The sequence below is a fragment of the Globicephala melas genome, chromosome 15, assembly GCF_963455315.2.
Source record: "Globicephala melas chromosome 15, mGloMel1.2, whole genome shotgun sequence".
Classification (NCBI taxonomy): Eukaryota; Metazoa; Chordata; class Mammalia; order Artiodactyla; family Delphinidae; genus Globicephala; species Globicephala melas.
In genome coordinates this window covers 58,643,222-58,658,158 of record NC_083328.1, presented here as the reverse complement: position 1 = coordinate 58,658,158, position 14,937 = coordinate 58,643,222, and the positions used below count along the sequence as shown (strand labels likewise).

At 50.4% G+C, this 14,937-nt stretch overlaps 1 protein-coding gene across 14 annotated transcripts in view; it reads left to right on the top strand.

Moving 5' to 3' along the window:
* The first annotated feature begins 582 nt into the window (after nt 1–582).
* SNPH (syntaphilin) overlaps nt 583–14,937 on the top strand; it is a 41,851-nt gene continuing 27,496 nt past the window's right edge. For 12 of the 14 annotated variants that reach the window (XM_060284088.1, XM_060284090.1, XM_060284087.1 and 9 more), the window contains exons 1-2: nt 583–714; nt 959–1,065. Coding sequence is in view for 1 of the 14 variants with exons in the window: in XM_060284079.1 (XP_060140062.1) it covers nt 1,706–1,733 (28 nt within the window). In the remaining 13 variants the exon portion in view is untranslated. Of the gene's footprint in view, nt 715–958; nt 1,066–1,543; nt 1,734–14,937 lie in introns of those variants that run through there. The other 2 variants (XM_060284079.1, XM_060284089.1) reach the window with 2 other exon arrangements.

Below are 14,937 nucleotides of genomic sequence, written 5' to 3'. Positions count from 1 at the left end.
TCCCACTTGTTTTTCCTCTTCTTCCCCTGTGATAGTGGGTGGAAGACAGACACAGAGGGGAAAGGTGTATAATAAACACTTACTTTAGGTTGTGACTGCATATGTTTCCAATGATTCACCATCTTGTTTAAGATTCTTGCTATCATTTTTCTAAGTAGTCTGAGTGCTGTTTGCATTAAATACTCAGAGGTACTTGATTTGAGGAGTGAACAATGTTCTCGGAGAAATTCGGATCAAATTACTATTTAAGCCAACCGTGTGACAGGGAGTAAGACTGTTTTCATCATCCGATGTTACAGATGGGAAAGCTGAGGCCCATAGAGGTGAGGGGGCTTGCCCAGGGTCACACGACCTGTCAGTGGGCCAACGTGCTCTCCTCCAGGCCCCGCCGCCCAGTTATAAGTACAGGCCGGTGTGGAGGTAGGAGAGGCCCCTAACTCCACGGATGCTGGCGTCTTCCGCGCTCTCTGGAGCAAGACACTAACTATCTCTTTAAGAAGGAAAGTGAAGCGGGCCGCTTACGCAGCTGCCGGCGAGCCGCCGACTGGCTGGTCCCCTCCATCCACCTCACCCTCCCCTCCCCTCCCTCCCTCCCTCCCTCCCTCCCGGCAGCCCCAGCCCCAGCGAGCACGCAGCTAGCCGCCTCCAGTAGGGACTCCAGAGAGCAGTTCGGCGGCCTGGGCAGGGCAGCCGAAGCTATGGAAGCCTCTGCAGGTGATGACAGGAACCTCCGGGCCCACCGCCCAGCTGTGCCGCCTCAGCCCAGAGTGCCAAGTGCGGGGTGGGGGTAGGGGAGGCGCGGGCCCCGCAGGGGAGCGGCCGGAGCGCCCGACGGGCAGCCGGCCCTCTAGGCTTTCCGGCCGCGGCGGCCCAGCTGTCAGCGGTCGGGGACTCGGCTGCGCGCTGTCCCCGCCCGCGCTCACCCGCCCCTGTCTGTCTGTTTTCCCCACCGCCGCAGGTTGCTGATCTGGGCCAGGCAGCTGCAGCAGCGACTGCAGAGGCGCTGCGCCAAGCCGGGCCGGAGTGGTGAGAGCCGGCGGGACTGCGGAGGGCGAGTGGACTCAGGTGAGGAGGCCTCGGCGGAGCAGGGATGGGGGCCTGCGCTGCACCGCGGCGGCCGGTGGGCGGGGGCTGCTCTCTGCGGTAGAATTCGTCAGAGGGCACCAGCCGAGGAGGGGTTAACTGTGACTCATTCTTACCATCCCTTCATTCCCCTACATCCCTCGAAGCGCCCCACCACCACCACCTAGAAATTCACTAATTAGAGGATGCTGGTGGCAGCAGAGAAGATGCCCAAAGTGAGCTATTTGGAGGATTTTGGGGATCACCCCATTCCTATTTGTTTGACAAACATTTAAGCCTCTTTCTTTCTTGGAGGAGGAGCAAGAGTACCTGGGGGAGGGGGAAGCAGGGAACCCCACACCCAGCCCAAGGTCAAGTGCCAATGACTGCTTCCTTCCCATATTCTCCCCCGAGAAGAAAAAAATGTCCATGACCCCTAGAGTAGGAGATCTAAGCCTCAGTCTCCATGGATTCTCCACAGGCTGTGATGGTTTCTTCTGCTCCTTGGCAGGGAGCTGGGCTGTTGGGAACACCTCCTAGCCTGGGAAGCGCCCATATACCCTTACTCAACCCAGCAGATTGAGGAGAGGCCTGGCGACACACTGCCTGTTTCCTCTGCCTTCTCTGCCCATCTGGAGGTGGGATGGGCTGGAGTTGCTTCCCAGAAAAAGGTGATCTCTGCAGGCATGGTCGGGTAGGGAAAGTGCCAGAGATTGGGGTCCTAGTCCTTTAGCTTGCTCGTAGGCCACAAGTAGCCATCTTAAAATTCTGTAGGCGTGGGTGTCTGTCTGTTAATCTGTTAAATTCAGGAGTTGGATTAGATGGTCTGTACAGTTTTAATATGCCATTCAAGCAGCTCTTACATGTCAGGGGGACATCCCTATTAAAGCAACCCAGAATTTAAACTTGGGTCTATGAAATAATTGGGGTTTCCTCAGTTGATCTTTTTCAACTCGAGACTTCTCAAGTGAAACATTGACTGTGTGGGCCTCGTGGAACCGGAGGTATCAGACAGTCCTATATTGTCATCTCTGCGCCATCACTGGGATGACCTTTGTCAAGTTACCTCCCTTCCCCAAGCTTCAGTTTCCTCATCTGTAAATCTGGGAAGAAGGGTATGTATCTCAGAGGGTTGATATAAGGATTGAATGAGACATATATGAAAGCACTTAAAATAGTGCCTGTGCCTGGCACATAGTAGGTTCTCAGGGACACAGGAGTTGGGAGATAGACTGGAGGAGAGAGGAGGGGTGGCTGCTCTTTGTCCGGTTCTCTCCCACCTCCCCCACCCCACCGGTCTCTTTTACATCCCTGCGGATGGTTCCCTGCCAGGGGATAATGAATGCTGGAGTGTGTTGGGCTGCCAGGCTGAGGGGCCTAGGAAGCAATCAGGAGGTACAAACATTTCCACTGCAAGGGCACTGACGTCATTCCAGCAACGATGGTCCCAAGGAGGCATATATAGCCCAGCACTGGGTTTGGAAAATCTTGGCATCCGAGGGCAGAATCCCTAAGGGAACAGAAGCATCAGAATCTTGTGTGCTGTCAGGGAGGCAGGGACTGTGGCTTTCTGATTTCACATGGATCCCACTGCTGCTCCCTTGCCCTTCCAGGAATCTCTCATTAGAATCTCCATGAGACAAGGAGGTCAAGTTTTCGGTGTCTGTATTTTCTATTCTCTACCTTCCCTCCTGCTGTCCTGTTCAGCCTTTCATTCATCTTTTCTTGCTCCAGTTTATTTCAAAGATACATTCTGCCGCTTGACAGCATGATAAAGAAGCCTCCCCATAGGGTGGGGCAGGGCATTTTACTGCTGCACCATTTGGGCCAAAAGAAGTTGTTATGTCCCCACCTGCCCTCAATCCCCATTAGACTGTGAGCTCCTTCCGGCAGAGGCATGGACTTTTTCCTCTCTGTGTCTCCAATCTCTAGCCCATGGCTAGGCATAAAGTGGGTCCTCAGGAAGTGTTGAATCAAATAAGTTGGAGGAAATTATGTTCCTAAGCCAACCAGGTTAGGGAGAAACTGTGAGAATGTGTTGACAGTGTAGGGAAAAGCATTTTAAAGTATAGGGTACTGTGCCAGTTGTTGACTGTTATTTATTGCTCTTACTGTTATTATTGCTATTGCCAGGGGCCAACAGTTGTTTTACCTTCTCCTCAAGTCAGGCTTGAAGGGACTAGATGTGCCTGGGGGGTGTGATTATGTTGACAAACAGATGGTTCTGGCTGGTGAAAGATAAGCATGAAGGGAAGAGGATGGGAAAAGAGTGATTCCAGCCACTTCCTGTGTTTCGGGGAGGGGGCAGATAAGGAGAATCAAACGGGCCAAAATGGACATGTAGCAAAAAATCAGGAGACCCAGGTCCCAGGTCTTGTTCCACCACCACCTCAATGTGTGACCTTGGGCCAATCACGCCTCCACTCAAGACCTCTGGGTCTCCAGCTATAAAACGAGAAGACTGGACCACATGATCCCTAAGGCCCCTTCTGGTTCTGACATTTTGTCAAGTGGATTTTGTTAAATAAAAATGAGACAACTATTATTACTTTCAGCATCATTTATGGAATAGCAGACCATTACATATTTTAGGTAATCCTCATAACAGATTATACCACTTTGTTTTGTTTTGTTTTTGTTTTTGCGGTACGCGGGCCTCTAACTGCTGTGGCCTCTTCCGTTGCGGAGCACAGGCTCCGGACGCACAGTCTCAGCGGCCATGGCTCACGGGCCCAGCCGCTCCGCGGCATGAGGGATTCTCCCGGACCGGGGCACGAACCCGTGTCCCCTGCATCGGCAGGCGGACTCTCAACCACTGCGCCACCAGGGAAGCCCAGATTATACCACTTTGAAAGATGAGGAGACCGAGGCTTAGAGAGAGCGACTTGCCTAAGACTGCACAGCTCTAAGTGGCAGACTTGTTATCTGACACCCAGTCTATCTGACTTGAAAGGGTGAGCTCTTGCAAAGGTTTCACAACCTCTCCTTGTCATCACTGTGAATTGTGTGTACACTTGCACACGTGCATAAGGCTTTGGAGGAGGGAAAGCTGTGAAGGATTCGTGACAAAAGATCAGGCATTTCCCCAAAGGGATTGTTGCAGGGGACTTGCTGGGTTGAAGACTGTGTTAAGTCAGTGCTGGAAAGTCTTCCTTGCGCTGTGAGCTCTGCTTTGCTGATGGGTGGTGGGTGCCCCTTTACCAAGGAGAACAGCCAGGAGTGAATGACAGTCATGACAGGCACACTTTTTGAGCTCCTCCTATGTCCTGTGCTCTGTTTTACACAGGTTCACTTATTCCTCAGACAATCCTATAATGTAGGCACTACAATTTTACCCATTTTACAAGTGAGGAAGCCAGGGCAGTGAGGCAAAGGATCTCGCCCAGAGTTACACAGCTAATGTGTGGTAGAACTCGAGACAGTTTAGCTGGAAATGCACTGTCCTGAGAGTTGGAAAGGCTGCTTTTAGTCTGAGCCCTCTCACTGACGGAGTGATTTTGGATCGGCCAGTTTCCTTCTGCATGTCACAAATGGGCTGGATGTGTCTATGGCTCTAAGGGGCCTAAATGCTGCCTTATCCCAGAACAGGAGTGGAGGGGATTCCTTGTCTAGCTAAACATATATCGGCCTTTGTTTATTATTTATTTATCAGGCCCTAGACCAAGTGCACAGGATAAAGGAAGGAGTAAGAGGCGGTCCCTAGTTTCAAGAAGTTCACGGCTAACAGAGGGAGACAAATATCTAAATGTGGAGGTATGATGAACCATCTAGGAGCTGTGATAATACTGATGTGGGTGTAATGGGACAGGGAGGGGGGATGGCCTTTCCTACTCAGTGGGTCAGGAAGGTGAGGGTGATGCCATTTTCTGTGTTGAATTTGTGTGTAATAATAATAATAATAAATGTTCTACCCAACTTAGGACATTTTCAAACAGTTCTTGGCTCTTGACCCCAGCAACCCAAAATGTGGCCACAGAGTCTGAGGGGCCATCCAGACTCCCTTCTGTGGCACAGTTCCAAAGGAACCATCCATTTGTCGCAGGTGGGCCTGAACCTTCCCTGTCATCAGAGGCCTCTAGAGGCAGGACTCTGAGGCTCCTCTTGGAAAGCCTGTCTAGTGCCTATAACAATGCAATAGGCTTGGGAACTTCTTCCTCATGTCATTCTTTCACCTGTCTGGAGCACCTGAGCCCTGGAGAGATGAAGGCATTTACCCAAGATTACTCAGCAAGGCTGGGATCAGAACTCTGGCCTAATGGAATTGCATTTCTGAGCCATATGTGCATCTTTCTACATCTGGGTCACCAGGGACCTAAGGGGCTGTTTCTTCATTTGATGGGCAGCTTGCACTGAGTGGGAGGTTTGATGCAGGTGATGTGAAGCTTGAGCTGAGGGCCCTTATAGAGGATGAGGCCTGTGTTCCCAGGCTGCTTTTTACTGCTTAGTGGAGAGATATTTATGAAGTGTTTGTCACATGCTAGCACCTCTGAATTGAGGTGCTGAGCCAACCAAAAGGGAGCATCTGGGAAGCAGCCTGGTGCAGTGGAAAGAGCCAGCACCGAGGGGCCGGGAGACTCACTTTAGCTCTGCCAGGACTCCCTGGGTGGCCTGGGGCGAGACTCTTTGCTTTTCCACACCTGCAAAATGATAGTCAGAGGTGGTGATCTCTAAGGGCTCTTCATGTGCTGACTGGCTAATAATTCAGTATCTCTTCCCTCTGTTCCAGAACCACTTTAGGGGGTACAAGAGTGGATAGGATACAGATAACTGTAACTTGAGGAAGAATGAGATAAATATAACAAGAGGAATGAACAAATGCTCTGTCAGTTTGCTAGAGGGAGAGGGCTTGGGAAAAGCTCAGTTCAAAAGCCACCTCTTCAAAGATAAGATGAGATGTAGATAGAGGTGGGGTTTTTTTGAACCAGGAGGAGTAGCAGAAACATGCTATCATTCTGTGACAAGAAGGCTGTATAGCAGAGCAATGGTCCTCAGACTTAGACTTCAAAGATCAGTACATTTGGGAATGTATCCTAGGTTGGCCAACTTTTTAATCTGCCAGGCAAAGACACATGACACTTGTTCTGTTTACTATTACTATCATATAGTGAGAGAAAGAACATTTTAATACCTTTAGCCCCAAAGTAAGAAGGCTATATAAAATCAGAAAAAAGTATTCCTTCAAACTGAATGCATTTTGCTGTATTAAAAACTCACTGCAGGGGCTTCCCTGGTGGCGCAGTGGTTGAGAGTCCACCTGCCGATGCAGGGGACACGGGTTCGTGCCCCGGTCCGGGAAGATCCCTCATGCCGCGGAGCGGCTGGGCACGTGAGCCATGGCCGCCGAGCCTGCGCGCCCGGAGCCTGTGCTCTGCAACGGGAGAGGCCACAACAGTGAGAGGCCCGCATACCACAAAAAAAAGGAAAAAAAAAAAACTCACTGCATTGTCCATACTTTTGCTGCAGACCAGTGTCCTTGTGTTTGGCTCTGAAGTCAGGCTGCTTGGGTTCGAATCCTGGCCAAGTTACTTTTTCTCTCAGAGCCTCTGCTTCCTCATCTGTGAAATGGGGACATGATGCTATCTACCTCATAAGGTCATTAGGAGGTCCGCATGCCATGATAAAACATGAAAAGCAAGGGACCTCAAACGCTGTTGTCTATGTTGGGCTCTTTGGGGGTGATAGCAAATTAGAGAGTGTTGCTCGAAAGAGGTGGCTGCTAGCCTGCTCTCGCCACCGCTGCCATGCAAGAACTTGGGCCTCGTGTTGTCAGATCTTCTCATTTGTAAGAAATCTGGATGTTTGTGACATCTCTTGATTTTTTTAATGTGGCCAACTAGGAAACACTTTAAAACGCACCCATTAATGTGTGTCTGTGTCAGGCCGTCAGTCTGTGTCCCCTGATGTACAGTGTTAGATGCCAGGTGCGTAGTGCTCCTAGTTGTCACCTGAGGATGAGGGCGGAGAAGGGAAACGAGGCTGGAAGTGCAGGCCTGGGCCAGGGATGCCCTATCTGCAAGGCAAGGGAACATATTACTTTGGCCACTTGTGATCTTCTGCTTCTGGGCCCCCAGCTTCAAAGGCCTAATTAGTGCCCCTTCCATTCTGGCAGCACTGTCAGAATGGAGCCTCTAGAGACTGAGGCCTCCAGGCACCTCTGAGCCCCCTTGAAGCTGTCACACTAGTCGGCCTCCCTACCACAGGGTCTCTGGAAGCCGGGTGGGCAGCCTCAGAAGAGGGAACTTGGCTGATGGCACGTGAAGCTGGCATAGAAGCCACACCCGAGGAGAGGCTCTGGCAGCTCCTCAGCGGGAGAGGTGCTTCCTGTTCTCTGGAAGCCCTGCTGGTTCTGCCACCTCTGCCTGGGTTGTGATGAGGTCTGGACAGCAAGTGGTCTCTCTGTAGAGAGCTCTGCCACACAGCCACCACCGAGGAAAAGCTGGGATCTGAGTGTGGAGGAAGCCTGGAGCCTTCTCAGAGAAGGACCTCAGAGGAGCTCCTAATTAGCAGGAGGGGTCCCGCTGACATGCTTTCAGGACATTCTGGGATTCAGTCTAAAGCCACTGAGGACAGTTTACATTTTTGTGGCTCTAGTTAATCAAATATTCATCAAGCACCTACTGTGGTCAGGCTTTATCCGGGCCGCTGTGGGAGAAAGCAAAGAAGTATTTCCATCCATTCATTCAGCCAGTGTGTACAGAGTGTCTGCTCTGTAAGCAGGCCCCAAGATGTGGTCCCTCCCCTTAGGGAGCTTTTTAGGCTGATAAATATATATGGATGGTACATGGAGCCTGGCTCATAGAAATATTAATAACAGCTGCTGTTCAATTGTGTGCCTTCTGAGTAAAAGATACTAGCCATATAGTACCTGCTTTAAAGAGTGGGTACTGGGATTGAATGGAATCCTCATCTGAAGCACTCAGCACTGTGCCCGCCACACACTGGTGCTCAATAAAAGGGTAGCTGCATTATAGTTAACTTGGAAAATTGGGCAGATCCAGAAGAAAGGCCAAGACACAGATGGGTCAGAGAAAACAAGAAGCAAAACAATTCAGGCCCACTTAGCATATGTTATCCTCATTTTATAGATGAGGACACTGAGGCTCAGAGAGAGGAAGTAGTTTGTTCAGAGTTACACAGCTGCTGTGTAGCAGAGCCTACACTTAAATGCTGGTCAGTTTGGCATCGAAGCTATGTTCTTTCTTCTAAGCCATATTGCCTCTAAAGAAGTGGTTAATGAACAGAACAATAAAACTACCACATTCGACAGGGGAGGCAGTGCCACCTGGTGAGGTTAGGAGTTTTTATAATTGAGGAAGCTGGGACTAGTGGAAAGAAGGAACTGGCCAGAGTTATATAACCAGGAAGTGGTAGGGTTGGGACCCCAATCTAGGCATACTGGACATGACTTCCCACACTGCTGGGACAGAATAGTAGCCGTTGAGGGTAAAGATAGTTATCTCCAGATACTCAAAGTTCAGTCACAGGAAAGAGCCCAGGCTTCCATATGCCCTGAGGGGCAGACCCCAGACCAGCACTTACAAGTGCCAGCCAGGGAGGAAAATTTTGGCTCAGTTCTAGGAAGAACATTCTAAATTGAAAAACCATCTAGCAGGGATTCCCTGGTGGCGCAGTGGTTGAGAGTCCACCTGCGGATGCAGGGGACACGGGTTCGTGCCCCGGTCCGGGAAGATCCCACATGCCGCGGAGCAGCTGGGCCCGTGAGCCATGGCCGCTGAGCCTGCGCGTCAGGAGCCTGTGCTCCGCAATGGGAGAGGCCACAGCAGTGAGAGGCCCGCGTACCGCAAAAAAAAACACAAAAAAACAAAACATCTAGCAATGAAACAATATGTTTTGAGAGCTAGCTCCTCATCTCTGGGCAGCTCACATAGGTCTGGATGTTCTAGAAGGAGTTCTTGCAATGTAATGGGGTTTGGAATGGCTGTGCTTGGCAGTCTTACAATCTAGAGGATCTGGAATTCTAGTATAGGACTGGTCACAGGTGATGCAAGCAGTGGGTACCACTGGCGACCCCAGGAGAAAGGGTAACTGTAGGCTGGAGCTATCTGAGAAAGCTTCCTGGAGGAGGAACTAGAGCAGGATCTAAAGGGCTGCGAAAAGGGAGAGGAGTAGGACTGGGTAAGGTGAGCCCGCCAGTCTAGCTGGGCTGTGGGGTTAGTGCTTCTCAGCAAAGGGTCTTCCCCTGTTCTCTGGGGCTTTTTAAATGGTGGAAATGACACAGTGAGTCCTGGGTCTTTCCTCACTAGGAGGCTGGTTTGGCACCACATCCCCCTCTTACCTCCCAGCCATCCCTCCCTCCTCTCTTCATTGTACCACTCACCTCCTCCCACCCTCCCTTTCAGAGGTGGCAGACTTTGGACATTGAGCTCCCTGGGAGAAAGGTGTGCCAAACGTGGCCTCTGCCATGAGGCGAAGCCCGCAGCGTCTGACAAGGGCCACCTTCCTTGCATTCGGGCACAGAGCTGAAGCCTACCTGGGCCTCCTAGCATCTGCTTGCTGCTCAGGGTGAGCCCTGGCTTCAGAGTCAGGCCTGGCTCATCTCCAGTTCTGCTCCTTGTTAGCCTGGGACCTCAGACAAATTGTCTTACCCCCAGGGCCATGTTCTCATCTACCAAAGAGGGATCGATCATTCCTGCCTGAAAGGAGAGTGATGATCTGCTGAAAGGGCCTGGCACACAGCAGATGTCCGCACAAATGCCCCTCTTCGGCACGGCCTCAATCACTTCTCTGCCCACTGGGTCCCAACCCTTGTCCAGGTGAATGATAAGAGGGACACCACATACCAGGTGCAGGGATGTGTGACTTAGTGCATCCTCCTACCGCTCTGTGAGGAAGGTATTATTATAGAAGAGGAAATTGAGTCACAGAGAATTTAAGCAACTTGTCTGTTATATGCGGCCTAGCTACCAAATATCTGATTCCAGAGCCCACCTTCTCTCCACCCCTTTTTCTCCCTTTGCTTTTTCATCCTCTTTCTCTCCCTATTTCTGTTCTCAGGCCTGTGAGTATCCGTTCGTCCCTCCTCAGCCCTTAGCTGGGCTCTTACGAGCAAGATTACCAGCCCTGGGCCTAATTGGAGTGAGCCGGCCTAAGAGCTAGAGAAAGGCATTCTGTTACTTCAGAAATGTCCCTAAGGGACCCTTGGTCCCATTCTATCCCAGGTCAGCAGTATACCTTCCACGGGCCTTTCCTTTCTACCTAAATTACTTTTACTCACCCCAGTTCCCTCTGCTTGAAATTTTCTTCCCACCACTACTGCTATCTCCCCATGTTCCCATTTGTCTCAAGGCCCAGCTCACATGCCATCTTTCAAGGGTCCCTCTTCATCAGCTCCTTCCCAGAGCCCAGGCTCCTAGTCACCAGACCAAGGTCTGTGTTCGCAGAGGACGGAGAGCACCTGACCCTCCATGCCCTCCCATTCCCTGCCCTGCAGAGAGCAGCCCATGCTGGGCAGTACCCAGGGCCCAGCCTGGAGCTGTAGGACACCTTGAGCCAACCCTCTGTTTTGTGGCTTCCTTCTGGAAGGAAGGGGTTGGGGCCCGTGCCTGGGAGAGGATGGGCTTCAGAGTTTGTTAGGACTGGCAGGAGATCGCCATCGTAAGGAATCCCAGAGGTTAGCCTTCAGATGAAGGAGACCAGGATCCAAGCCTAGACAGCGTCAGACCCCTCACCCTGCTCTCTGAGTGGTCGAGAACAGAGAGCATGGACTTTGCAGTTGGACATGCTTGGTCTCGAACATGGACTGACTTTGTGACCATGGGCAAGTCACTTGATTTCTCTGACCTTTTGTTTCCTCAGTAGTAAAAATGGGCATCATAATCATAATCCCAGCCTCATAGGAGCAAAGCTGGGTAGAGAATTAAACTAGATTAGAAATCCCATATGTGTAAAGCCCCCAGCACAGGGTTTAGCACACAGTAGGTGCTTAATGAATGCCAGTACCCTTCCATGCACAGTTAGAAGGAAAGAACTTTATAACTTCTCTAGTTCTCCAAAGATCCGATACATCTTCAGTTGGTAGTGAGCTCCTCTCTCACTAGAGGTATTCAAACTGGGTCTGGGTGACTGCAGAACAGGAATGTTATTCAGCGAAGTGAAGCTTCAATCAGATGGATGTTGGGCTTTGAAACCTTCAGATTCTTTCCTGCCCTGAATTTCTGCAATTCTGTGAAGACTTTGACTCAGATCTCATTAGTCAGTTATTAGAAATTAGTTGGGGTTCAGCTTGGATGTCTGCTTAGCACAGATACAGGACAGAATCCGGCTGGAGCTACGAGCTTTCTCCCAAGAGGTGGCAAGGCTAGAAACAAAATCGGGTCTAAGAAGAAGAGTTCTCATAGCTCCTGTGAAGGGAACCTGCCTGGTATATTCGGGGCATGAAGCTAAATGTTTAGGCTGAATTTTGGGAAGGCTTCCCCATGGCCAATAGCATGAACTGCCCAGGGCAAGGCCTGTGTTTGATTTATCTCTGAATCCCCAGTGCCCAGCGCAAGCCAGGCACACAGGAAGTATTCTGGACGAATAACGAGCAAATGGCCAGTAGCCTTGGTGTTTCTCACAGATGGAATCCTGAGTTGAGAGACTCTTAGGACTCCCCTGGAGGCCAAGTGGCAGGTTCATACTCAGTGCATGTACGTCCGTGTGTCTGTGTCCAGGTCCCAGGCTTCCCAGAAAGACTCCTCCTGCTTCCTGCTGCCCTGCCTTCTTCTCTTTCCCCTGCCCCTTCCCCTCCTTCCAGCTTTATTGATGTACAGACAACATACATCAAGCTGCACATACTTAAAGTGTACAGTTTGGTAAGTTTTGACATAGTATGTAACCCATGAAACCATCACCACAATTAAGATAGTGAACACATCCATCAACCCCCGAAGTTTCCTCTTGCACCTCTGTAATTCCTTCCTCTCACGCCTCCCTCTCCCCTCCCTTGTCCAGGCAACCACTGACCAGCTTTCTGTCACTATCAATTACTTTGCATTTTCTAGAATTTTGTATAAATGGAATCATACAGAATATACTTTTTGGGAGGCGGTGGGGGTCTGGCTTCTTTCACCCGGCATGATTATTTAGAGATTCAAGTTGTTGTGTACATCAGTTTATTCCTTTTTATTTCTGAGTACACATAGTACACCATTGTATGGAAGGGTAAACCATGATTTGTTTTGCCCTTCATCTGTTGATGGACATTTGGTTTTTTCTAGTTTTTTGTTATTATAAATAAAGCTGCTGTGAACAATTGTGTATAAGTCTTTGTATGGATATACCTTCCTGTTCTCTAGGGTAAATACCTAGGAGTGAAGTGGAGCGGCTAGATCATTTGGTAAATATATATTTAACTTTTAAAAAAACTGCCCAAGTGTTTCCAGAGTGGTTGTACCATTTTACATTCCCAGCAGCAGCGTATGAGAGTTCTGGTTTCTCTGCATCCGCAACAGTACTTGGTATGATCAGTCTATTTAAATTTTTTTTTTTTTTTTTGCGGTACACGGGCCTCTCAGTGTTGTGGCCTCTCCCGTTGCGGAGCACAGGCTCCAGACGCGCAGGCTCAGCGGCCATGGCTCACGGGCCCAGCCGCTCCGCGGCATGTGGGATCTTCCCGGATCGGGGCACGAACCCATGTGCCCTGCATCGGCAGGCGGACTCTCAACCACTGCGCCACCAGGGAAGCCCTAGTCTATTTAATTTTAATCATTCCAATAGGTGTATAGTGGTATCTCCTTATGGCTTTAATTTGCATTTTCCTAATGACTAACGATGTTGAGCATCTTTTTGTGTGCTTATTTGCCATCCATATATCTTTGGTGAATTATTTGTTCAAGTATTTTGCCAACTTTTAAATATTTAACTATTTGGCTGTTGGTCTTAATATTATTGAGTTGTAAGGGTTATTTATACATACTCGATACAAGTTCCTTGTCAAATATATATTTTGCAGCTATTTTCTCCCAATCTGTGTCTTGCCCCAGAGAGCCCTGTGGGAGTTTCAGACTCAGCGTGCGTGTGTATGTATGTGTGTGTGTTTGTGTGTGTGTGTGTGAGAGAGAGAGAGACTCAGAAAGAGACTAGCTTCCTGAGAGATTGCAGCCTCTGAATTCAGTCCTTCTCTACTATCACGTGGAATCACAGGACAGCACCTAGAGGTACTTAAAATTCACACATCTCCACAGCTTTGTTTTGCAAACAGGGGGCCTGAGTTCCTGAGACCATGGGGTGTAGCGTCAGAGCCCACACAGACCTCTGATCTCTAGAGGAAGAGGGCCCATGCTGGGTGCCTTGATGCCTTTGATTCCGGTGACACTTGGTGAAGCAGGTCACCTTTCTCCCTCACCTTGTATGTACAATGGGCACGGCACTGCCTTTCTGTGGGTGAGAGGCAGGTGCAGAACTCTGTAGCTGACCATCTCAACTCCAAGGACAAGGAGAGTGTCAGCACCATCTCTCGTCACAAAAGGCATTTGGGAGACAGAGGAGGAGAAGCCATATATTCATTAAGGAGTGTTTGTTGAGCTCCACGCTGGGCCAGGCTCGAGATGCACTGGCTGGAACAGCGCAGGGCAACCTTCTCTGCTCTGCTCTGGGTGTGTGGAGCCTGGCTGAGGGCATCACTACCTCTTCTGCCAGTGCCCTTGCACAGCTCGCCAGCAGTGCACATCGCTGCTTAAGCCAAACGCCTCTGTGTCTGTGTGTCTGTGTATATAGACTTAGAAACCCTCAAAAAATGGAAGATAGTGATCCACAGCGGATGTGTGTAAACAGCCTGTGTCCTCCTGGTATAACAAAAGAGCACATGCCATGGGGCCACCTTGGCGAGAGCTGTGAACTCTGCCCCCCGTGGAGCCACACGTGGGCATCCATGCTTGAATTGAGCTTGGAAGAGAAGCAGGTAGAAGAAGCTTGGAAGGGCTTTCTAGGCAGAGGGCACTGCATAGGCGACAGCATGGTGAACCCATGAGGTGAATCAGTGAGGATATTTGGGAAGATGTGATGGCAGAGGCCAGGTGGTCACACAGCTCCATGAGGTGGGGGCATTGTCTCCATTTATAGATGGGGACACTGAGGTATCAACTCAAAAGAAGGGTGGCCTCAGGCCTGTGAGTCAATGGCAGAGCTGAGCGTACGGGTTCCCAGTTCTGTGCTCTTTCTCCTGTGCTGGGCTGTGTCCCAGGGGAGATGGACGGTGGCCTCGAGGCCATTTTCCTGGTACTAGGTTGACTGTGCATGGGGTTCTCAGGTCCCAGATCACCTGGTTGGCTGCCTGACTTCCTTCAGCTCGTGTTTGCTAGCCCTTGATTCTGAATCTGGCCCTGCTCCTGGCACCTGGGAGACTGAGCCACTGAAGGCGTGATGCCCACTTCTCTTCCGGCCTCGCGTGCTAGATGACAACTAGCCAGACTCTCAGGCCCGGTACTGATGCTCATAGTACACAGGCCAGAACTGCCAGCGCCACTCTGGATACTGGTGTGTTTTAAGCTGGGTATATTGCCAACCCTGAACAAAAATAGGGTTCTGTTATTAAGGGAGAAGGGGAGATGAACATTGGGTGGGCATCACCCCCACGTACCCAGAGGCCTGGGCATCATCACGGTTCTTCCCTCTCCCTGGTTTCCCACGGCCCATCTCTTTTGGTCCCTGTCTACTCCCTAAATTTCTCTCGAAGACATCTTTACTTCTCTCACTTCCTTTCCTCTTCTCCCGTCTTGGCTTTCCTGGTGCCCTTTCTCATCTCTTCCAGCCCATTCTCAGCAGAGCTGGTACAGGGTTATCGTCTACAATCTAAACCTGACCTCGTCCTTCCTCTGCTCAGAACTTTTTCTGTAGGCTCAAAAGGTGCTCCCCCAGTGCCTGGTCTCCCCTCTG